At 37.6% G+C, this 26381-nt stretch overlaps 1 protein-coding gene across 1 annotated transcript in view; it reads right to left on the reverse strand.

The window, feature by feature from the left end:
* Positions 1 to 26381, reverse strand: part of LOC129677283 (cilia and flagella-associated protein 47-like) — a 603052-nt gene that overhangs the window by 349707 nt on the left and 226964 nt on the right. Inside the window, 2 exon segments of the mRNA XM_055607932.1 lie at positions 4490 to 4606; positions 4876 to 4970. Of these exon segments, the coding sequence (XP_055463907.1) occupies positions 4490 to 4606; positions 4876 to 4970 (212 nt within the window).

A 26381-nucleotide genomic window follows, 5' to 3' on the forward strand; every position in this document is an offset into this window, starting at 1 on the left:
TGGTAAAATATATGAAATAAGATATTAATTTTTAAAACAAAACGGAATTGTGAAGAGCTAAGCCCCAACATATACATCTATATAACAGCTCATGTATGAAATTGAAAAGTTTCTGTAAAACAAAGGGCACTGTCAATAGAAGAAAAGGACAGCTTAGAGATTGGGAAAATATCTTCACCCACTCTGCATATGACAGAGGGCTAATATCCAGAATATATAAAGAACACAAGAAGTCAAACACCAACAAACCAAGTAATTCAATTAGAAAATGAGGTACAGAGCTAAACATATTATCTCAAAAGATAATGTCAGAGAATGTCAGAGAAACATTTAAAGAAATGCTCAATGCCCTTAGTCACCAGGGAAATGCAAATTAAAATGACTATGAGATTCCACCTCACACCCATCAGAATGACTAAGATAAAAAACCCAAGGGGGATGAAACATACTGGAGAAGTTGTGGAGAAAAGGGAACACTCCTCCATTGCTGGTGGAAATGTAAACTTTTACAACCACTTTGGAAATCAATCGTGTTCTCTCAGAAAATTAGAAATAGTGCTACCTCAAGATCCATCTATACCACTCCTGGGCATATTTCTGAAAGATGCTCAACCATACAACAAGGACATTTGCTCAACTATGTTCATAGCGGTTTTTTTCATTATAGCCAGAATCTGGAAACATCCTAGATGCCCCTCAACTGAAGAATGAATACAGAAATCATGGCACATGTAAACAATGGAACACTACTCAGAAATCAAAAACAAGGAAACCATGAAATTTGAGGGCAAATGGCTAGATCTAGAAAAGATCCTCCTGAGTGAGGTAACCCAAAGGCAGAAAGACACACATGGTATATGCTCACTTATAAGTGGATATTAGCCATATAATATAGGATAAATATACTAAAATACATAGTCCTAAAGAAGCTAAACAACAAGGAGTTGCCTAGGGAAGAGGCTTAATCCTCACTCAAAAGGGCAAAAAGGATAGACATCTGAAGTAGGAGAATACAGGGGACTGGACAGGAGCCTATTACAGAGGGCCTCTGAAAGACTCTACTGATCAGAGTGTCATAGCAGTTTCTGGGACTGATACATATGTGCCCACCTTTCTAGAGGCTTGGGTTAATGGATCCACTCAGTTACAGACTGTGACCTCCAGCAGCATGACCCTAAATAAATACTTTCTCATTGTAATTATATCGTTTCTCATTGGTGAAAAATTGGCTATCTCAATAACAAGAAATTATTAAAATATATGAAAGATACAATACCACAGAAAGATTTCAAGTTGTTCTGCACATTGCTATGTTATTAACAAACTCAAGTGGATTTCCTGGGACTATGCTTCATGATCAGCAACTAGATGGGATGCTGTCTTTGTTCAAGATTAATTTAATATGTCAAAATGTTTAGGTTATAAAAAGCTTTCATGCTAGATAACAACCAGTTTTAGAAGGCTCCTGTAACATATTTCAGCCCCATAGAGACTGCTGCTTGTAACATGAGAATTTGGGGTAACCTAAATCTGGGCCATGAGCACTCAAACTGACAACATCAGTTATTTCACCCTTTCATGTTCACTACAAATTTGGTCAATATTTCATTGGATAAGCAGTGGCTTATCCAAAAGACTGGTTTAATTTTATAAAATGACAAGCAATGAGAAATATGCTGTGGATCTATTAGAAAATCTCCTCAACCTCCTCCTCCTCCTCCTCCTCCTCCTCTTCTTATTCTTTTGTAAAAATAGTATAAAAACAAGAAGTGGTATTTAGGTCTAGGTGTTTAAATAATGATCTTTGATGAGAATACCAGCAAAACAACTGAAGTTCTTAGGGTGCATGTTTGATGAATCAGCTTTCTAAGAATGACCGCAAACAATAAACCTGGAGAACTTTGCTAAAATACTCAACAGCTGGCTCTAGAATTTTTGTTTGACTTTATCTCACTCAAAATGCTGAAATTTCTTATTTTAATATAACTTTATGTTCGTCAACTTTCTGAGATAAGACTAAACATCTATGAAAAAAAAAGCTAGCAAAAATTTAGTGACAAAGCTACCCTAATTGTTCATCTTTACTGTCATAATTAAGTGTTTAGTTATATACAACCTTGCACACATTTTATTAGACTTAACTCTTGTGTTCTTCTTAGTGGACATTGAACAATTATAGTAATTTTGCCTCAAATACAAATCATAGATCTATTTCTATTTTATAAATTATATATAAATATCACACATACAAACAGAGAAAGATAGAGGGAGGGAGAAAGGTAGGGAGAGAGAGAAAAATAATGAGAGAGAGAGAGAAAAAATTGGCTAGTAGGATTCCAACAGAAGGTATGACTTGAGAACTGCAACTTGTCCAATTGATTTTTCATCTGTAACAAAAATGCAATGAATAAATACAAAATCAATAACCAATTCCAGGGATTAATTTCATAGGATCAAAATGTGCTCTAGTATAAGCACCAAAAATAATTCATTACTGGTTTGTTAACTTGACAGGGCCATTTTGAAACGTGCCTTCTAAATTATTAAATTAGTGCTTATCCAGAGTCATGCATTGAAACAAGGTGGAAAAAAAAGGCATAGTAGAAGAGGACTTCCCCTATCAGTAGACTTGGGGAGGGGCATGCATGAGGAAGGGGGATGGAGGGTGAAATCGGGAGGGGAAAAGGGAGAGGCTTATGGGGGAATACATAATTAATAAAGTGTAATTAATAGTAAAAAAAAATATTTAAAAAGGCATAGTAACTGCAGCTGTTCATTCCTCTATTCATCACAACTACTCTACATTTTTATCTAGAAGACATTTAATTTTTAAAATAATTTTTTCTATGCAAGGAAATCAATAACTTGCTTAAACCTATCTAATGAAAGAATACACTATGAGTGAATTAAGATGGATAATTAACTAAATTCCTTAAGGGCAGACATTTCTAGTGAATCCCAACAATACTCTCAAGAACTAGCTTAATTACCAAGTATTCCATATAATTTTTGCTGGGCTCCTTATCAGAATATCCCCTTGTCTCTTTGAATCTAATTCTACAGTTTTCTATCTAATGTGGGAGTCAACTGCATATCTTGTGTAAGCATCTTGGGATATACATTTGCTATTATGAATTGCTACCATCTATGAATATATAAGTATGATTTGGCCACCTCTATACCATTTGAAGGGTTCATCTGAAGAATATTCAAGGAGGTTTAACTTTTGGTGGAATTGATATGAACTATAAAAATTAGATAGCTACCATTGTTATAGTTTATACTGAAAAACTTACCATTGCAAAATAATTCTCTGACATGAATATTTACAATTGTTCTTTATAGGTCTACCAATAAAAATGAATGTAATTAGCAGACCTGGTATAAAATGACTTTGGTAAGCAAATAACTTTAACACAAGGAAAAAAAAAAGAAATTCTGAAATTAATTTTTTTAGTGACCATACATGTTGGGATAGCATCATTAATCTTCCTGGATCAAAAAATGGAAAATACAGGGTTGGTTATTATGATTCTTCTCCTCTGGATGGTCAACAGTTTTCAAAGCAACTTAATTTCTCTAATCATCAGAATACTATATTTATTATTATAAAATGTTAGCCAATGTTGTGCTAGTACAGGCCTTTATTTCTATAACACCAATGGCCAATACCTAACTTAATTTTACTATTATGTCCAATATTCCAATATATGCCTATGCTTATATTTAGAATATAGAACTCCAAGTAGGCACATCTATATACAAAATAAAAGTATCAGTGGGTATTTTTCCCATACTTTCTCTTTCTAGTTGGTTCATACCAACTAGACAAACAAATACCTCTAAACAAACAAATATTGTCTTTTTTACTAACCCAAATCCAACTGAATAATCTAAGACATCCAATATTTACAATGTTTTAGGTAGAACAGATTTGATCATAGTGACATCTTCCTTTATCTGAATCATTTTAGCATATATCTATCTCTATTGATATTTAGTATATAAGACTATTATCTTGTAGTAGGCATATAGTTTGCTAATCAAAGTTATCTACATACTTGATTAAGTCACAAATTGTGTATTTTATCTACCAGTACCTGAAAGTAACAGGGAGTACATCACATACTAAGAATATAACATGTTTTCATTATTGTCAGTGAAAACTTTGGCTAAAATGTCAAATAGAATTTTTATTTGTAGGTCAATTTACATTTATATGTATATATACAAATATATTATAAAATGTTCTTCCAAAACCAAAGTATTTTTTCATTTCAAACAGCAGTAATATATATAATAACACATAATTACTTAAATTTTAGATAATCAGAGCATTTATTGAGAATCAAATTTGCATTTCCATAGTTCAACCCATGAAAATATGATTCAATTTAAATTTAAAGTGTATGAGTGCAGGGAAATTATAAATGAAGAAATGAATCAATTACATAAACTTTGAAAGGTATCTGTGATTAAAGGTACTCACCTGTATGTTTAAATCAAAGCCAATTTCACAAAAACTATTTGTAATAATCAAGCAATTGTGCACATACTGTTCGGGATATTTTGGTTGTGTATACATATTTATAAGATAAGACTCAATCTGGAAGTTAAAGCAAAGACAGCTTTAATTAATTAATGGAATAACAACAGGTAAGTGTAGGTTTCCTTGGTAGGATCATTTGGATTTTAGCATCTGAAACAAAATATTCCAGTCAGAACTTAAGAATAAACAAAAAGGTAATAGCATTCATGTTTCTGAGTCAGAATTAAGGTATTTAAAAAGGCAGCTTACAGTAAATAAACTTCAAAACTAAGTCACTAACTTTTCTCAGACTGAAGACTACCATTGGACAATGAAATAATTCTTACCAAAAATGGACAATATGCTGCTAGCTGTGTAGCAAAAACAAGGCCATCAAAAAGGTCTGCTTCAAAATTCACTATCCATCTCTCAGAAGGAACACCTATTTTGAATGAAAGAAAAGAAATATAATATTTTAATTATTGAAATATATTTTACAGCAATTTGAAAAAACAAAGAAAGCTATATATTAATTTTATACTAAAACCATAATTTTAAAATATGATTTTCAGTCTATACTGCAGAAGCTTTCAGAGGCCCTCTGTGGCAGGATTCAAGGTTGTTTCCTGTTTTCTTCTGGCTTTCAGAGGCCCTCTGTAGCAGGTTCCGAGGTTGTTTCCTATTTTCTTTTTCTTCTGATGTCCATCCTCTTTGCCTTTCAGGATGGGGATTGAACATTTTAGTTAGGGTCCTCTCTTTTGCTTAGTTTGTTTAGATGTACAGATTTTAGTGGGTTTATTCTATGTTGTATGTTTATATGAGTGAGTATATACCATGCGTGTCTTTTTGCTTCTGGGACAACTCACTCAGGATGATCCTTTCCAGGTCCCACCATTTACCTGCAAATTTCATGATTTCCTTATTTTTCATTGCTGAGTAATACTCCATTGTATAGATGTACCATAGTTTCTGCATCCATTCTTCAGTTGAGGGGCATCTGGGTTGTTTCTAGCTTCTGGCTATTACAAATAAAGCTGCTACAAACATGGTTGAGCAAATGTCCTTTTTGTGTACTTGCGCCTCTTTTGGGTATATGCCTAGGAGTGGTATGGCTGGATCTTGAGGAAGCGGAGCCTGATGGCCAACTGATGGGCAGAGTGAATGGAATTTCATGTAAGAAGTGGGAAATAGTAAGAGCTGGAGGGGACAGGAACTCCACAAAGAGAGCAACAGAACAAGATAATTTGAACACATGGAACTTCCCAGAGACTCATACTCCAACCAAGGACTATTCGTGGAGATGACCTGGAACCCCTGCACAGGTGTAGCACATGGCAGTTCAGTGTCCAAGTGGGTTACATAGTAATGGGAAGAGGGACTGCCTCTGACATAATCTGATTGGCCTGCTCATTGATCACCTCCCCCTGAGGGGGGAGCAGCCTTACCAGGCCAGGGTAGAGGACAATGCAGCCACTTTTGATGAGAACTGATAGACTAAGATAAGAAAAGAGAGGAGAACCTCCCCTATCAGTGGACTTGGGGAGTGGCATGCATGCAGAAAGGGGAGGGAGGGTGGGATCGGGAGGGGAGGAGGGAGGGGCTTCTGGGGGGATACAAAATGAATAAAGTGTAATTAATAAAAAATTAAAAAAAGAAAAAAATATGATTTTCATGAATAATAGGTATGATGGTTATCTTTGGCAACCTAATACAACTAGAGTTACCTGGGAACAGTCTCAACAGGAGACTGTGTACACTGGATTGGCTATGAGAATATGTATGCAAGTGGTACTATCTTAATTATATTAACTGAAGTAGAAACAACTGGTCAGTTATGGCGGACAGCAATCTCTCGGTAGAGTGCTGAACTGTGTTTGAGTGGGAAAAGTGAGCAAGTTGTGTATGTACTCATTTCTCTCAGATCTTGGCTACAGAAGTAATGTGAGTTGCTGTTTGAAGCTCCCAAGTTGACTTCCCTACAATATAAACTGTAACTCACTATTATAAGCTGAAATAAATCTTCTTTATCTCTAAGTTGCTTTTAGTCAAAGTATTCTATCATGGCAACAAAAATAAAACAAAAGCACTAAAGCACTATGAAATATCTCCGTACAACCTAAAACTAACTGCAGGTTAGATCTTACTGGTACATGAGCAACTCTGAAAAACACCACTTCACATACTAATAAAACAGAAATCTCACTTTTTGCAATTACACAATTTTCACTTTTCCACCTTGAATTATAACTGCCAAATAAAATTATATTCATGTAAAATGAATGTGGTAATTTGGTTTATATGTGCCTTCTACAATAATCTCCTAAAAAATCAAGCTAATTGGGAACTTTGCATATTTATCATTGTTTGTGTATATGGTTTATGGTATTTGATAAAAGTACTTCTCCTAATTTGGAAGCCAGGTTTTTCTTTATTTCTGTTATTTTTTTTAATATTAGTTAGTTTATTAACTTTGTATCCCAACTGTATCCTGCCCCCTCATTCGCTCCCAATCCCAACTTCACTCCCTCATCTCCTTGCCTCTTTCCAAGTCCACTGATAGGGGAGGAACTTCTCCCCTTTCATCTGACCCTGGTTTATCAGGAATCTTCACGACTGGCTGCCAAGTCCTCCTCTGTGGCCTAGCAGGGCTGCTCCTACCTCAGCGGGGTGGGGAGGTCAAAGAGCCAACCATTGAGTTCATGTCAGAAATAGTCCCTGTTACCTTACTAAGGTACCCACTTGGATACTGAGCTACCATGGGCTACATCCAACATCCAACGAGAGGTTCTAGGTTATATCCATACATGGTCATTGGTTGGAGAAACAGTCTCATAAAAGACCCCTGTGTCCAGATATATTTGGTCTTTGTGGAGCTCCTGTTCTCTCCAGGTCACACTGACTCCTCCTTCTTTCATAGGATTCCCTGCACTTTGCCCAAGGTTTGGTTATGAGTGTCAGTATCTGCTTCGATACATTGCTAGGTAGAGTCTCTCAGAGGCCCTCTGCGGTAGGCTCCTGTAATGTTCCTTGTTTTCTCCTACATCCCATTTATCTTTCTAAGGGAGGATTGATCATCTTACCCAATGTCTTATTTCTTGTTTATCTTCTTTATGTGTATAGATTTCAGTATGTTTACCATATCTTATAGGTCTATATAAGTGAGTATATACCATATGTGTCTTTCTCCTTCTGGGATACCTCACTCAGAATGATCTTTTCTAGATCTCACCATGTGGCTTCAAATTTCAAGATTTCCTTGTTTTTAATTGCTGAGTAGTATTCCATTGTGTAAAAATACCACAATTTCTGTAACCATTCCTCCATTGATGGATATCTGGGTTATTTCCAAGTTCTGGCTATTACAAATAAAGCTGCTAAAAACATGGTTGAGCAAATGTCCTTGTTGTGTACTTGAGCATATTTTGGATATATGCCTAGGAGTGGTATAGCTGGATCTTGAGGAAACACTATTCCTAATTACCTGAGAAAGCACCTGATTGATTTCCAAAGCGGTTATACCAGCTTAGATTCCCACCATCAATGGAGGAAAGTTCCCCTTTCTCCAAAACCTCTCCTTCGTGCATTGTCACTTAAGTTTGATTTTAGATATTTTGATGTATGTAAGCTGAAATCTCAGGGTCGATTTGAAATGCATCTCTCTGATGGCTAAGGACATTGAACATATCTTTAAGTGTTTCTCTGCCATTCTATATTCCTCTACGGAGACTTCTCTATTTAGCTCTGTACCCCATTTTTAATTGGATTGCTTGATTTGCTGTATTTTACCTTCTTTAGTTCTTTATATATTCTGTATATCAGCCCTCTGTCAGATATAGGATTGGAGAAGATGTTTTCCCAGTCTGTAGGCTGTCATTTTGTTCTCATGACATTGTCTTTTGCTTTACAGATGTTTTTCAGTTTCATGAGATCCCATTTATTTATTGACACTCTTAGAGCCTGTGCTGTTGGTGTTCTGTTTAGGAAGGTGTCTCCTGTGCCAATGAGTTCTAGGCTCTTCCCCACTTTTTCTTCTAACTGATTTAGAGTATCTGGTTTTATGTTGAGGTGTTTGATCCACTTGGAATTTAGGTTTGAGCACGGTGATAAATATAGATCTATTTTCATTTTTCTGCATGTAGTCATCCAGTTGGACCAGCACCATTTGTTGAAGATACTGTCTTTTTTCTATTGAATGGTTTTGGCTTCTTTGTAAAAAATCAAGTATTCATAGCTGTGTGGGTATATTATTGGGTCTTCTATTCGGTTCCATTGATCCTCCTTTCTGTTTCTATGTCAATACCATGTGTGTTTTATTACTATTGCTCTCTAGTACAGCTTGAGGTCAGGGATGGAGATACCTCCTGACAATCTGTTGTTCAGGATCATTTTGGAAAATGTGGATTTTTTTGTTTTTCCATATGAATCTTTCTTTGAAAGTCTGTAAAGTATTGTGTTAGTATTTTGATGGGAATTGCGTTGAATCTGTGGATGCTTTTGGCAGGATGGCCATTTATACTGTATTAATCCTACCAATCCATGAGCATGGGAGATCTTTCCATTTTCTGATATCTTCTTCAATTTCTTTCTTCAGAGAATTAAAGATTTTTTGTTTTGTTTTGTTTTGTTTTGTTTTGTTTTGTTTTGTTTTCAAACAGATCTTTCACTTGCTTGGTTAGAGTCACACCAAGGTACTTTATGTTATTAGTGGGTATTGTGAAGGGTGTTGTTGACATGATTTCTTTCTTGGCCAATTTGTCTTTGGCATACAGGAGGGCTTCTGATTTTTTTGAGTTGATTTTGTACCCAGCCTCTTTGCTGAAGCTGTTTATCATTTGAAAGAGTTCTCTGGTTGAATTTTTTGGGATCGCTAGTGTATACTAACATATCATCTGTGAATAGTGATACTTTGACTTCTTCCTTTCGGGTTTGTATCCCCTTGAAATCCTTTACTTGTCTTATTGCTTTAGCGAGGATTTCAAGTACCATGTTGAAGAGATATGGAGAGAGTGGGTAATCTTTTCTTGTCCCTGATTTCAGTGGGATTGATTTAAGTTTCCTCCACTGAGTTTGATGTTTGATGTTGCCTATACACTTGCTCAATATTGCCTTTACTATGTTTAGGTATGTGTTTCTATCCCTGATCTCTCCAAGACTTTAAACATGAATGGCTGTTGGATTTTGATAAATGTTTTTCTGGCATCTAAGGAGATGATCATGTGGTTTTTCTCTTTCAATTTGTTTATATGGTGGATTACAATGATGGATTTCTGTATGTGGAACCACCCTTGCATGCCTGGGATGAAGCTTACTTGGTCATGGTGGATGATATCTTTTTTTAACTTTTTTTAATTTTTTTTTACTATTAATTACACTTTATTCATTTTGTATTCCCCCATAAGCCCCTCCCTCCTCCCCTCCCGATTCCACCCTACCTCTGCCTTCCTCATGCGTGCCCCTCCCCAAGTCCACTGATAGGGGAGGTCCTCCTCTCCTTCCTTCTGATCTTAGTCTATCAGATCACCTCAGGAGTGGCTGCACTGTCATCATCTGTGGCCTGGTATGGCTGCTCCCCCCTCAGGGAGAGGTGATCAAAGAGCAGGCCAATCAGATTATGTCAGAGGCAGTCTCTCTTCCCTTTACTATGTAACACACACTGATCTATCATGTGCAACATCTGTACAGGGGTTCTAGGTTATCTCCATGAATAGTCCTTGGTTGGAGTATGAGTCTCTGGGAAGTTCCCTGTTTTCAAGTTTTCTGGTTCTGTTGCTCTACTTGTGTGGTTCCCTGCTCCAAGGATCAGAAAATATCTTCAACAAAATCATTGAAGAAAATTTCCCCAACTTAAAGGAGAGCCAATAAGAATACAAGAAGCCTACAGAACACACAATAAATTAGACCAAAAAAGGAAATCCTCCTGCCACATAATAATCAAAACAGTAAGTATACAGAACAAAGAAAAAATACTAAAAGCTGCAAGGGAAAAAGGCCAAGTAATATAATGGCAAACCCATTAGAATCACACCTGACTTCTCAACAGAGACTATGAAAGTCAGAAGGGCCTGGACAGATATCATGCAGACCCTAAGAGAACACAGATGTCAGCCCAGACTACTATACCCAGCAAAACTCAGTCCACATAGACGGAGAAAACAAGATATTCAATGACAAAAACAAATTTCAACAATAGGTAGACACAAATCCAGCATTACAGAAGACACTAGAAGGGAAAATACAACCCAAGAAAACTAGCTACTTTCAGGAAAACACAGGAAATAAATGACCTCACTACAGTAAAACAAAAAGCAACCAAACACACAACCTTATGACCACAGCCAACATCAAAATCAAAGTATATAACAGCCACTGGACATTAATCTCTCTCAAAATCAATGGACTCAATTCTCCAAAAAAAGACACAGACTGTTAGAAATAGTCTGTGTTCCCCTTACTTTGGAAAACTACTTGGTTACTGAGCTACCACGGGCCACATCCGAGCAGAAGTTTTAAGTTCTATCCATAGATGGTCCTTGGTTGAGTGTCAGTCTCAGAAAAGACCCTGTGCCCGGATATATTTGGTCCTTGTAGAGCTCCTATCCTTTCCATATCATACTAACTTCCCTTCTTTCATATGATTCCCTGCACTCTGCCGAGGATCTGTTTATGAGTCTTAGTGTCTGCTTTGAAACACTGCTAGGTAGAGTCTTTCAGATGCCTTTTGTGGTAGACTCCTGTCATATGTTCAATGCAGGCTGTTTGACCCCCTCGCCCCAGGGGAGGAGCAGTCTGTTAGGCCACAGAGGAGGACTTTTCAGCCAGCCCTGAAGATACCTGATAAAACAGGGTCAAATGAAAGGGGAGGAGGTCCCCCCCCATCAGTGGACTTGGAAAGGGGCAGGGAGGAGACCAGGGAGGGAGTGTGGGGTTGGGGAGGGAATGAGGGAGCAGGATACAGCTGGGACATAGAGTTAACAAAATGTAACTAAAAAGAAAAATAAAATTAAAAAAATAAATATTCAAAAAAAAAAGACACAGACTAAGAGAATGGATGCGTAAACAAAACCCAGTAATCTGATGCATACAAGAAACTCACCTAAGTCACAAAGATAGACATTACCTGAGGGTAAAGAGTTGGAAGATGGCTTTCCAAGCAAATAGACCCAAGAAGCAAGCAGGAGTAGCCATTCTAATAGCTGATAAAATAGACTTTCAACCAAAATTAATCAAAAGATATGAGGAAGGACACTTCATACTCATCAAGGGAAAACTTCAACAAGAAGACATCACAATCCTAAACATCTATGTCCCAAATACAAGGGCAATCACATTTGTAAAAGAGATATTGATAAAATTTAAACCGCACATAGATCCCCACACATTAATATTAGGAGACTTCAACACCCCACTCTCAACAAAGGACAGGTCAACAAAACAGAAATTAGACAAAGAAACAATGTCTCTAACAGAGGTCATGAATCAAAAGGACCTGGCAGACATTTACCGAACCTTACACCCAAACACAAAAGAATTTATCTTCTTCTCAGGACCTCATGGAATCTTTTCCAAAATAGACAATATAGTTGCTCACAAAGCGAGCCTCAACAGATGCAAGAAGATTGAAATAATCCCCTGTATCCTGTCTGATCTCCATGGAATAAAGTTGGACCTCAACAAAAACAGAAATAGCAAAAAGCCTTCACACACATGGAAACTGAACAACAATTTGCTACTAAAGGGCAGCTGGGTTAAGGAAGAAATAAAAAAAATTAAAGTCTTCCTAGAACTCAATGAAAATGAAGACACAACATACCCAAACTTGTGGGACACAATGAAAGGAGTGCTAAGAGGAAAGTTCATAGCACTGAGTGCCTTCAAGAAGAAATTCAAGACAGTTCATTCAAGCAACTTCATGGCTCACCTAAAAACCCTAGAGAAAGAAGAAACAGACACACCAAAAAGGAGTAGACGGCTGGAAATAATCAAACTCAGGGCTGAAATCAATGAATTAGAAACAAAGAAAACAATTCAAAAAATCAATGAAACCAAAAGTTGGTTCTTTGAGAAAATCAACAATATCGACATACACTCAGGCAAACTAACTAAAAGGCAGAGAGACACCACCCAAATCGAAAAAATCAGAAATGAAAAGGGGACATAACTACAGATACTGAGGAAATCCAAACAATTTTTAGGACTTACTTCAAAAGTCTATATGCCACAAAATATGAAAACCTAAATAAAATGGACAATTTTCTTGATCGATTCGACTTACCAAAGCTGAATCAGGACCAGGTAAATCAATTAAATAGTCCTATATTCTCTAAGGAAATAGAAGCAGTAATCGAAATCTCCCATCCAAAAAAAGCCCAGGACAAGATGGATTCAGTACAGAATTCTACCACTTTCGAAGTAGAGGTAACTCCAATTCACTTCAAACTATTCCAGAAAATAGAAACAGAAGGAACATTATCAAACTCATTCTATAAAGCCACAGACACCTTGGTACCTAAACCACACAAAGACCCAACAAAGAGAATTTCAGGCCAATCTCCCATATGAACATTGATGCAAAAATACTTGAAAACCAAATACAAGAATACATCAAAGATATCATCCAATATGACGAAGTTGGCTTCATCCCAGGTATGCAGGGGTGGTTCAATATATGGAAATCTGTCAATGTGATCCACCATATTAACAAACTGAAAGAAAAAAAAAACACATGATAATCTCCTTAGATGCTGAAAAGCATTTGAAAAAAATCCAACATCCATTCATGTTTAAAGTATTGGAGAGAACAGGGATACAAGGCACATACGGTAACATAGTAAAGGTGATATACAGCAAGCCTATAGTCAACATCAAACTGAACGGAGAGAAACTTAAAGCATTCCCACTGAAATCAGGGACAAGACAAGGCCGCCCACTCTCTACATATCTCTTCAACATAATTCTGAAGTCCTTCCTAGAGCAATAAGACAGTTGAAGGACATCAAGGGGATACAAATTGGAAAAAAAGAAGTCAAATTATCACTATTTGCAGATGATATGATAGTATACATGAGTGACCCCAAAAACTCTACCAGGGAACTCCTACAGCTGATAAACACCTTCAGCAAAGTGGCTGGATACAAAATTAATTCAAAAAAATCAGTAGCCCTCCTATATACAAAAGACAAAAGGGCTGAGAAAGAAACGAGGGAAACAACATCCTTCACAATAGCTACAAACGACATAAAGTACCTTGGAGTAACCCTAACCAAGCAAATCAAAGACTTGTATAAAAAAAATTTTTTTTCAAGTCTCTGAAGAAAGAATTAGAAGAAGATATCAGGAGATGGAAAGATCTCCCATGCTCATGGCTTGGCAGGATTAACATTTTAAAAATGGCCATCTTACCAAAAGCAATCTACAGATTTAATGCAATTCCCATCAAATTACCAACACAATTCTTTACAGATCTATAAAGAAAAATTCTCAACTTCATATGGAATAACAAGAAACCCAGTTTTGCTAAAACAATCCTCTACAATAAAAGATCTTCTGGGGGTATCTCATTTCCTGATCTTAAGCTGTACTAGAGCAACAGTAATAAAAACTGCATGGTACTGGTATAGAAACAGAACGGTGGATCAATGGAACCAAACAGAGGACCCAGAGATAAACCCACACACTTATGGACACCTGATCTTTGACAAAGATGCCAAAACCATACAATGGAGAAAAGACAGCATCTTCAACAAATGGTGCTGGTACAATTGGATGTCTACATGTAGAAAAATGAAAATAAATCCATACTTATCACCCTGCACAAAACTAAAGTCCAAGTGGATCAAAGACCTCAACATAAATCCAGACACATTAAATCTGTTAGAAAAAACAGTGGGGAATACCCTTGAACTCATTGGCACAGGACACAACTTCCTGAACAGAACACCAACAGCACAAGCTCTAAGAGCAATAATCAATAAATGAGACCTCATGAGACTGAAAAGCTTCTGTAAAGCAAAGGATACTGTCATCAAAACAAAGCGACTGCCTACAGATTGGGAAAGAATCTTCACCAACCCTCTATCTGATAAAGGACTAATATACAATATATATAAAGAACTAAAGAAGCTGAAAAGCAGCAAACCAAGTAATCCACTTAAAAAATGGGGAACAGAGCTAAACAGAGCATTCTCTGTAGAGGAATATCAAATGACAGAGAAACACTTAAAGAAATGCTCGACATCATTAGCCATTAGGGAAATGCAAATCAAAACAACTCTGAGATTTCACCTTACACCCATCAGAATGGCCAAGATGAAAAACTCAAGTGACAACACATGCTGGAGAGGTTGTGGAGAAAGGGGAACCCTCCTCCACTGCTGGTGGGAATGTAAACTTGTACAACCACTCTGGAAATCAACCTGGCGCTTTCTCAGACAACTAGAAATAGTAGTTTCTCAAGACCCAGCCATACCACTTCTAGGCATATATCCAAAAGAGGCTCAAGTACACAAAAAGGACATTTGCTCAACCATGTTTGTAGCAGCTTTATTTGTAGTAGCCAGAAGCTGGAAACAGCCCAGGTGCCCCTCAACTGAAGAATGGATGCATAAATTGTGGTACATCCACACAATGGAGTATTTTTTTTTCCATTTCTTTTTTTTTTCTTTTTAGTTACATTTTGTTAACTCTGTGTCCCAGCTGTATCCCGCTCCCTCATTCCCTCCCCAACCCCACACTCCCTCCCTGGTCTCCTCCCTGCCCCTTTCCAAGTCCACTGATAGGGGAGGACCTCCTCCCCTTTCATCTGACCCTGTTTTATCAGGTATCTTCATGGCTGGCTGCAAAGTCCTCCTCTGTGGCCTAACAGACTGCTCCTCCCCTGGGGGGGGGGTCAAACAGCCTGCCCTTGAGATCCTGTTAGAAATAGTCCGTGTTCCCCTTACTTTGGAAAATTACTTGGTTACTGAGCTACCACGGGCCACATCCGAGCAGAAGTTCTAGGTTATATCCATAGATGGTCCTTGGTTGAGTGTCAGTCTCAGAAAAGACCCTGTGCCCAGATATATTTGGTCCTTGTAGAGCTCCTATCCTTTCCATATCATACTAACTTCCCTTCTTTCATATGATTCCCTGCACTCTGCCGAGGGTTTGGTTGTGAGTCTTAGTGTCTGCTTTGAAACACTGCTAGGTAGAGTCTTTCAGATGCCTTTTGTGGTAGACTCCTGTCATAAGTTCAATGCACATCCCATTTGTCTTTCTAAATGAGGATTAATCACCTTCGCCTGTGTCCACTTTCTTGATTATTTTCTTTAGGTGTGTAGATTTCATTATGTTTATCATATCTTGTAGGTCTATACCCAAAATTTGCTCAAGTACACAACAAGGACATTTGTTCAACCATGGTCGTAGCAGCTTTATTTGTAATAGCCAGAACTTGGAAACAACCCAGATGTCCATCAACGGAGGAATGGATACAGAAATTGTGGTATTTTTACACAATGGAATACTACTCAGCAATCAAAAAGGAGGAAATCATGAAATTTGCAGGCAAGTGGTGGGATCTAGAAAAGATCATTCTGAGTGAAGTATCCCAGAAGGAGAAAGACAAACTTGGTATTTACTCGCTTATATACACAATGGAGTATTACTCAGCAATGAAAAATAAGGAAATCATGAAATTTGTAGGTAAATGGTGGGACCTAGAAAGGATCATCCTGAGTGAGCTGTCTCAGAAGCAGAAAGACACAGGGTATATACTCACTCATATAGACATAACATAATATATACCTACTAAAAACTGTACATCTAAAGAAACTAAGCAAGAGAGAAGACCCTGACTAAAATGCTCAATCCCCATCCTGAAAGGCAAAGAGGCTGGACATCAGAGGATGAATTAAACAGGAAACAACCTAGGAACCTGCCACAGAGGGCCTCTGAAAGCCTCTGCCCTGCAGACAATCAAAGCAGAAGCTGAGACTTATGGCCAGCTGTTGGGCAGAGTGCATGGAATCTTATGTAAGAAGTGAGAAATAATAAGAGCTGGAGAGGATATCTTTTATGTGTTCTTGGATTTGATTTGCAAGTATTTTATTGAGTATTTTTGCATCAATGTTCATAAAATAGATAAGTCTGAAATTCTCCTTTTCAGTTGGGTCTTTGTGTGGTTTAGGTATCAAGGTGCCTGTGGCTTCATAAAATGAGTTTGGTAATGTTCCTTCTGCTTCTATTTCATGGGATAGTTTGGAGAGGATTGGATTTAGGACTTCTTTGAAGGTCTGGTATAATTCTGAGCTGAAACCATCTGGCCCAGTGCTTTTTTTGGAAGGTAGACTCTTGATGACTGTTTCATTTTTCTTGGGGGATAGAAGAGTATTCACTTTTTCTACCTGTTTTTAATTTAATTTTTGTAGATGGAATCTATCAAGAACATTGTCCATTTCTTTTGGATTTTCTAATTTTGTGGCATATAGGCTTTTGTAGTATGACCTAATGATTGTTTGGAATTCCTTAGTGTCTGTTGTTATGTCCCCCTTTTCATTTCTGATTTTGTCAATTTGGATAGTTTTTTTTTTCTGCCTTTTAGTTAGTTTGGCTAAGTGTTTGTCTATCTTGTTGATTTTCTCAAAGTACCAGCACTTGGTTTCATTGATTCTTTGAATAGTTTTATTTGTTTCTAATTGATTGATTTCAGCCCTGAGTTTGATTATTTCCAGCTGTCTGCTCATCTTGGGTGTATCTGTTTTTTGTTTTGTTTTGTTTTGTTTTTTTTGTCTAGGGTTTTCAGTTGGTCCATTAAGGTGCTTGTATGTCATGTTACAAATTTCTTCTTGAAGGCACTTAGTGCTATGAATTTTCCTCTGAGCACTGTTTTATTTGTGTCCCATAAATTTGGGTATGTTATGCTTTCATTTTAATTGAATTCTAGGAAGTCTTTAATTTCTTTCTTTATTTCTTCCTTAACCAGCTGTCATTGAGCAGCAAGTTGTTCAGTTTCCGTGTGCATTCAAGCTTTTTTGTTATTTCCATTGTTGTTGAGTTCCAGCTTTAGTCCATGGTGGTCGGATAGAATAAAGGGATTATTTCAGTCTTCTTGTATCTGTTGAGGCTTGCTTTGTGACCAACTATATGGTTTATTTTGGGGACGGTTCCATGAAGTGCTGAAAAGAAGGTATACTCTTTTGAGTTTGGGTGAAAAGTTTTGTACACATCTATTAGGTCCATTTGAGTTAGGGCTTCTGTAATTGCCTGTATTTCCCTATTTGGATTCTCTCTAGATGATCAGTCCCTTGATAAGAGTGGGGTTTTGAAGTCTCCCACTATTAAGGTGTTAGGATCAATTTGTTATTTAAGATTTATTAATGTTTCATTTATGAATGTAGGTACTCTTGCATTTGGAGCATAGATGTTCAGAATTGTGATGTCCTCTTGGTGGATTTTTCCTTGATGAGAATGTAGTACCCCTCCTCATCTTTTCATTAATTTTGGTTGAAAATCTATTTTATTAGATATTAGGATAGCTACCCCAAGTTCTTTTCTGGGTCCATTTGCATGAAAAACATTTTTCCAGCGATTTACTCTGAGGTCCTGTTTATATTTGCTGCATAAGTGTGTTTCTTGCATGCAGCAGAATGTTGGATCCTGTTTCCACACCCAGTCTGTTAGTCTGTGTCCTTTGATTGGATAGTTGAATCCTTTGATGTTGATAGAGAACAGTGACCAACGAACATTAGTTTCTTTTATTGTGGAGTTGGTGGACTTACTACTTTTAATTTTTAAAATTACTTTTTTTTAATTTTTTAAATTTTTTAAATTTTTAAAATTAATTAAATTACTTCTTTTAATTTTTGTTGGGAAATTATCTCTATTCTATGTTTTCTTGGGTATATTTGTTTTCCTTTGATTGGAGTTTTCCTTCTAGTATCTTCTGTAGGGCTGGTTTGCTGTGTAGATATTGCTTAAATTTAGTTTTGTCATGAAATATTTTTTTCTCCATCTATGTTGTTTGAAATATTTGTTGGGTATAGTAGTCTTGGTTGGGATCTTTGGTCTCTTAAAGTCTGCATGACACCTGCCCAAGCCCTTCTGACTTTCACAGTTTCTGATGAGAAGTCCAGTGTGATTTTGATAGGTCTACCTTTATATGTTACTTGGCCTTTTTTCCTTGCTGCTTTTAATATCTTTTCTTTGTTCTGTAGATTTAGTGTTTTGACTATGATGTGACATTAGGAGTTTCTTTTCTGATCTAGTTTATTTGGTATTCTGTAGGCTTCTTGTATGTTTATGGGCATCTATTTGTTTAGGTTGGGAAAATTTTCTTCTATGATTTTCTTGAAAATATTTTCTGAACCTTGGAGCTTGGAATCTTCTTTTTCATCAATTCATAGTATTCTTAACTTTTGCCTTTTCATGGTGTCTTTGATTTCTTGGATATTTTTTGTTTGAAACTTTTCCGATTTTACCTTTTCTTTAAGAGAAGTATCAATTTCTATTAGTGTATCTTCAGTACCAGATATTCTCTCTTCCATCTCTTATATTCTGTTGGTGGTGCTTACCTTTGTGGTTCCTGATTTTTTCTTTAAGTTCTCCAGCTCCAGGGTTTTCTCAATTTGTGTCTTCTTTATTGGTTCTAATTCTGCTTTCATGCCTTGCACCATTTCCTTCATCTGTTTGAATGTGAATTCCTGTCTTTCTATGACAGTCTCTATTGTTTCATTCATTCCCTCTCTATATGCCACTAATTTTGTCTGTACTTGTTCCTCTGTTTGGATGTATTTGCCTGTATTTTTGAGAATTTTGTTAATTTCCTCTTTCTTTGCCTCCACCTGGATGCCAAATCTTTGAGAGATTTGTTCATTTTCTCTTTAACTGTCTGTATTTGTATGGCTATTGCTCTGAAAGAATTGTTTGTTTCTTCTTATGTGCCTCAAATAATTGCTTAATCATAACTTTAAAGTCATTTTCCTGTGTTTCCAATGAATTGGAGTATCCATCAATTTTGGGGATTGCTGGTGAAGCCATTATGTCCTGATTTATGTTGGATGTGTTTTTTCGATAGCCCTTGGCCATTGCCTTATCCGTAAACTTCCCTGTTTGTTCCTGGATTCTGCAGTTCAGACTGGTACTGTCTTTCTCTTGTGTCTGGAGAATTCTTCAGGAAGTTGAGAGATGTACTGTTGTTTCAGCATGTGTGTTGGTGTTTCAGCTGAACCTGTGGGAGGAAAGTCCAGGGGTGCAGAAGGACAAATACAAACAAGTGTGTAGATGGAAGTGTGTGTGGAAGTGTGCCTTGAGGGACAGAGTGATAGAAAATGTTGAACCCTTGAGTATGTGGGAGGGCCTCTGCAGACATCTAAAGGGTTACTTGTGCATGCGCTGTAGATGTAGCAGGCACTGTTGATAATCGTGGCACAATTTCCTTGTGCAAATTCCCTGAATACCTCAGTGGCATACAGGCTACTGGTATTCAGCTCTGTCTGAGCTCCCAGCAATAATTTGCCTGAACTGCACTGTTAGGCCTGCAGCGCAGGTGTTTCGATGTTTCAAGAGTCCCTCTGTTTCCCACAATGGGTGTGTGGGTGGGAGGGCTCTGATGTCTGGCTGCTAGTTTAGAAGGACCCTGGATCTGGGGCTCTGCAGGCACTTAAGGGTGCACTCACTCTCAAGCAGATCACATCGGCAAGGATCAAGGTATCCAGGCTCTCTACTCTCTGTTTTGGACCTGCTTAGTCATATGCAGGAGAACTGAAGAGCTTTGCCAGCTCAGTGCTGCTGCAACCACCAGGTTAGGAACCCAGGTTTTTCAATAAAAGTAATTTGCTTCTATTATTATATGAACTGTATGCAGTGTAATATTTGCTCTGATAATAGTAACTTGCTAGACACTGACAGTAACAATGGATAAGTCAATTAGTGATGGAGATAAATTCCATTCACTGGACATCAAATTATTCTGAAGGATTTTATCTGTCAGTGTCTAGCATTTATTTCATGCTCACTAATGTCACTAGAAATTCTCAGTGAAATGTAACCCTGACAAGTTGTAGCCATTAACGGACTCCTTAATGGAACAATTTAAGGCACAGACAATTTCGTACAGTTCCAGGAGATGCAGTACAGCACAGCAAGAAAGGAATGATAGCAGAAAGAGGTGGTGGTTCATCATACTGCATTTGTAGTCCAAAAACAGAAAACAATGACTACTGGTTCTCACTATGCCTTTTTGTCATAGTCCATGGAATGGTGATACAAGATGCTTTTTTTTCCCTACCTTAATTAAACTAATCTACATAATTCTTCAAAGCTGTGTCCACAAACATATTCCCTAGATGATTTTAGTCTCCGTCAAGCTGACAATCAATAGCAAACATCATATCTCCAACTCTTGCCAACTTGTCACACAGTCATAATTACATTTAAGTCATTATCATCTACTTTTTTACTCCAAGTTACATAATTGTTTTATATTACAAAATGTATTCAGACTAACATGAAAAATAACCAGTTTTTAACATCTAACATTTTAAAATGTGTAAGAATCAAGATTCTTCTGAGACTCAGGCAGTCGCTTAAATATGAGCTCTGTAGTAACCTAGGCTTTTTCTTCAGTCTCATGCAATTACTTCTCAAGGCCTCCAGTTAAGTCTTCTAACCTTTCCATATATTGCCCATTCTCAGTAGCTCTCAGAAAGCATGGAGCAAGACTAAATGAACCTTTCAACATTCATCCTTACTAAGAAAGTGCAACAAAGAGAATAGTGCTGATTTCTGTGCCATTTAGAGATATCACAGGCTCCCCCACTGGACTACAATGCCATAGGCCATTGTATGTCTTCCATGGTGACCTTGAGGAAACATTTCCCCAGACAATTGCATTTGAAAAGAAATTCTGTCACAGGGATTCTCAATTCAGACTTTCTTCCAATGAAGTTGAGTTTTCTCAAGATGAATCCATTCATAGAAGGGAACTTGTTCTCTGGGCATCTTTCCTATTTCCTACTTTTAAACTTAATTATGATTTTTTTTCCTTCACCCACCATCAAAAGTTGGTCTCTATGAGCTTCATGCTTTCTTGTTGTTGTATACTTGGCTATTACTAGATAGCAAACAACCCAACATTTTACTGGCTTCAATATACATCTAAAAGAATATAACCTGGTTATTACATCATTTTTTTCCTGAGAGTACCTTCACCTCCATGAATTTTTCCTGCAATTGGCACATTCAGTGGAGTTTAAGAAAAACCAAGCTTTTTGTCTTGTTTTTTTTTTTTAATTATAAGTGTAGAAGTTTTTGTTTTTGTTTTTGTTTTTCTCCCCAGGGCTCTCTACTTGTACCAGCAGAAAACACTTGTACAAGTGTGGGTTTTCTTTGTTTCTTTGTTTTCCCAATACATCATAACTTTGGAATTGTTTTGGCAAAAAACTAAGTTGTCCAACAACAGCAAGCATGGACTGGTGCTGCTCATAAATGCCTTTGGGTAAAGAGAGGAGGAAGTGCTTCCAAGAACAATGTTAAGAGGTAAAAACCTAAACAACAAAGAGGACCCTAGGGACTATGCATAATCCTCATTCAGAAGGGCAAACAAGATAGACACTAGAAGTAGAATACAAGGAACAGAACAAGAGCCTTCCATAGGGGACCTCTGAAAAACTCTACCCACCTGGGTATCAAAGGAAATACTGAGACTTATAACCATACTTTGGGCAGAGTGCCAAGATACCTATGGAAGTAGATGGAGATAAAAGGCCTAGATGGGAAAGGAATTCCACAAGGAGGAAAGCAGAGCCAAAAAACCTGGGCCCAGGTAGACCTGAAGAGTCTGATACTCCAACCAAGGATCATTCATCAAGAGGACTTCAAAGGAAGCCCATAGGTTGCTCAGTTTCCAAGTGGGTTCCCTATTAAGGGGTACTGGGGCTATCTCTGCTATGGATATAGTTGAGCAAATGTCCTTATTCAATGGTAAGGCATCTTTTGGGTATATGTTTAGGAGTGGTATAGCTGGACATTCCTAATTTTCTCAGAAAGTGAGAGATTGATTTCCAGAATGGTTGTACATGGTTACATTCCTACCAGCAATGGAGGAGGGTTCACCTTTCTCCACAACCATTCTAGCATCATCCCTTGACCTTTTAGTCTTAGCCATTCTAATATATGTGAGGAGAAATCACATGGTGTTTCTGATTTGCATTTCCCAAATGACTAAGGGTGTTGAACATTTATTTAAGTGTTTCTCTTCCATTCCATATTCCTCTGTTGAGAATTCTCTGTTTATCTCTTCACCCCGTTTTTAATTGTATTACTTGTACCTGCAGAAAACACTGGTACAAATGTGGTTTCATTTGTTTCTTTGTTTTCCCAATCTATCATAACTTTGGAATAGCTTTGGTAGAAAGTAACTTGTCAAACAAAAGCAACCGTGGATTGATACTGCTTAAGAATGGCTTTGGGTAAAGATAGGAGGAAGTGCTTGATTTTTTTTATATGATTTAATGATTTATTCTCAGTAAAACTGAGATAGAAAGACCTAAAGGGGACAGGAGCGCCACAAAGAAAGCAACAAAACCAAGAAATCTGGGCCCAGGGTTTTTTTCTGAGCCTGATACTCTAACCAAGGACCATTCATGGATATAACCTAGAACCCCTGCTCAGTTGTATCCCAAGGCAGCTCAGTATCCAAGTGGATTCCCTCATAAGGAGAACAGGGAATCTCTCTGACATGAGCTTAGTGGTTGGCTCTTTGATCACCTCCTTCTGAGGGAAAGAAGCCTTACCAGGCCAGAGAAGGAGACCATGCAGCCAGTCTTGATGAGATCTAATAGGCTAGGGTCAGATGAAAGGGGAGGAGAACCTCTCCTACCAGTGGACTTGGAGAGGGGCATGTAAGAGAGGAGGGATAGGAGAGAATGAGGGAGGAGGCTACATCTGGGTTACAAAGTGATTAAATTATAATTAATATAAAAATAAAAATTAGAATTAAAAAAAGAATGGCTTTAGGTAAAGAAAGAAGAAAGTGCTTTGTCTTTATTATATGATTTAATGATTTATTCTCAGTAAAACTGCTAAACATATTTTGAAATTATCTCAAATAGAATTAGTTTACCAGTTTATTATTCATTACACTAAATGAACTAATTTTTTGTGGCATTAAATGATTCAATTTGGTTTTAATAGCCATGGCATGTTTTCATAATACTCTTTTGTTATAATATTTTACTTCATATGACAGCCTGGTATCTATCTCACAAAAGTTAAAACATATATTCATAAATGATTTATTTTAAATGTTTAATATTGTTTAATTTATAACAGCAACAAAATATATACAACACAAATTTCTATCAAAAGTTTATAGAGGAAATATATATATAAGTTACACACACATATACATATGTGTATAAAGTAGCAATGAAAAATGCTAAGAATTTAAAAAAAGAGGAGAGGGGTATAAGGGAATGTTTGGAGAGAAGGAAAGAAACAAGGAAATGATGTAAATATGATACAATCTCAAACAACAAAAATTTATTATTAAAGAAGAGTGTACTTTCAATGAAGCTCACATTATACAGTAGGGAGCCAGGATTCAAGCATGGACTCCTAGTGGCAGAGACCATAGAGACTGAAGAGGAGATCCTCTAACTGGCCTAGTCTTCTAGTAAAGAGCTGAGAACACCAAAGAACCTACAAAACTTCAACCAAAAACACTCTGCTTACCAGATATACAGGGATGAAGATAGAATAGAACGAGACAGAGATTGAAAGAATGCCCAAAAGATGTCTGGCCCAACCAAAGATGCACCCTATTAGAGAGTGCTAATCCTGACACTATGAAGGCCACTCTGCTAATATTGCAGACAGGATCTTCTCAGAGCTACTCTGAGAGTCTCTATCCAGCGGTGCCTTAAACACAGCTGCTGAGACTCACAGCCAAACACTGGGCAATGCATAGGAAGTTTTGTGGAATAGAGGGAGGAAAGAAAGAAAAAAGCAAGATACAGAAGTGATAGGAACTCCACAAGAAAAAGCACAGAACGAACTAGATAAGGCCAGAGCAGAGAGGGGTTTGCAGAGACTGGACCATCAACCAAGGATTATGCATGAAATGGACCACAACGCTGTAGCAGATGGGAGGCATAGGCTTCAAGTGTGTACTCAAGTAAGGGAATTGGTAACTGCATAGAACAAGGATTCACTTGTCAGGTTTTAGATCACCTTCCCCTGGTGGGTGATCTTGGCAGGCCAAGAGGTGAAGAGGACATTTTCAGTACTGATGTAACTTGAGTTAAGAAGGATGAGAAAGGGCACTCCCATTTTCTGAGGAAAAGGAGAGAACAATGATACTGGGAGAGGAGGAGGGAAAAGGCTACAAGGATGTAAAGTGAATAAAATAAATAAATGAGAAATATCCTGAAAAGAACACCAACAGCACAGGCAACAATCAATAAATGGGACCTCATGAGACTGAAAAGCTTCTGCAAAGCAAAGGACACCGTCATCAAAACAAATCGACTGCCTACAGATTGGGAAAGAATCTTTACCAACCCTTTATCTGACAGAGGGCTAACATCCACTATATATAAAGAACTAAAGAAGCTGAAAAGCAACAAAACAAGTAATCCAATTAAAAAATGGGGAACAGAGTTAAACAGAGAATTCTCAATAGAGGAATATTGAATGGCAGAGAAACAAAGAATGCTCAACGTTATTAGCCATCAGGGAAATGCAAATCAAAATGACCCGGAGATTTCACCTTACACCCATCAGAATGGCCAAGATGAAAAACTCAAGTGACAACACATGCTAGAGAGGATGTGGAGAAAGGGGAACCCTTCTCCACTGCTGGTGCGAATGTAAAATTGTACAACCACTTTGGAAAGCAATCTGATACATTCTCAGACAACTAGGAATAGTGCTTCCTCAAGATCCAGCCATACCACTCCTGGGCATATATACAAAAGAGGCTCAAGTACACAATAAGGACATTTGCTCAACCATGTTTGTAGCAGCTTTATTTGTAATAGCCAGAAGCTGGAAACAATCCAGGTGCCCCTCAACTGAAGAATAGATACAGAAAGTGTGGTGTATCTACACAATGGAATATTACTCAGCAATAAAAAACAAGGAAATCATGAAATTTGCAGGTAAATGGTGGGAACTAGAAAAGATCCTGAGTGAGCTGTCCCAGAAACAGAAAGACACACACGGTATATACTCACTCATATAGGCATATAATATAGGATAAACTTACTAAAATTTGTACATCTAAAGAAACTAATCAAGAGGGAGGACTCTGACTACAATGCTCAATCCCCATCCCGAAAGGCAAAGGGGATGGACATCAGAAGAAGAAAACAGGAAACAACCTAGGAACCTGCCACAGAGGGCCTCTGAAAGGCTCTGCCCTGCAGACTATCAAAGCAGATGCTGAGACTTATGGCCAACTGTTGGGCAGAGTGCATGGAATCTTATGTAAGAAGTGGGAAATAGTAAGATCTGGAGAGGACAGGAACTCCACAAGGAGAGCAACAGAACCAGAAATTTGAACACAGGAGTCTTTCTAGAGACTCATACTCCAACCAAGTACCATACATGGAGATAATGTAGAACCCCTGCACAGATGTAGCCCATAGCAGTTCAGTGTCTAGGTGTGTTACATAGTAATGGAAAGAGGGACTGCCTCTGACATAAACTATTGGCCTGCTCTTTGATCACCTCCCCTGAGGAGGGAGCAGCCTTACTAGGCCACAGAAAATGACAATGCAGCCACTCCTGATGAGATTTGATAGACTAAGATCAGAAGGAAGAGAGGGACACCTCCCCTATTAGTGGACTTGGGGAGGGGCATACGTGAAGAAGGGGG

This window comes from Psammomys obesus, unplaced genomic scaffold (assembly GCF_907164565.1).
Source record: "Psammomys obesus unplaced genomic scaffold, mPsaObe1.curated_primary_1811, whole genome shotgun sequence".
Taxonomy (NCBI): Eukaryota; Metazoa; Chordata; class Mammalia; order Rodentia; family Muridae; genus Psammomys; species Psammomys obesus.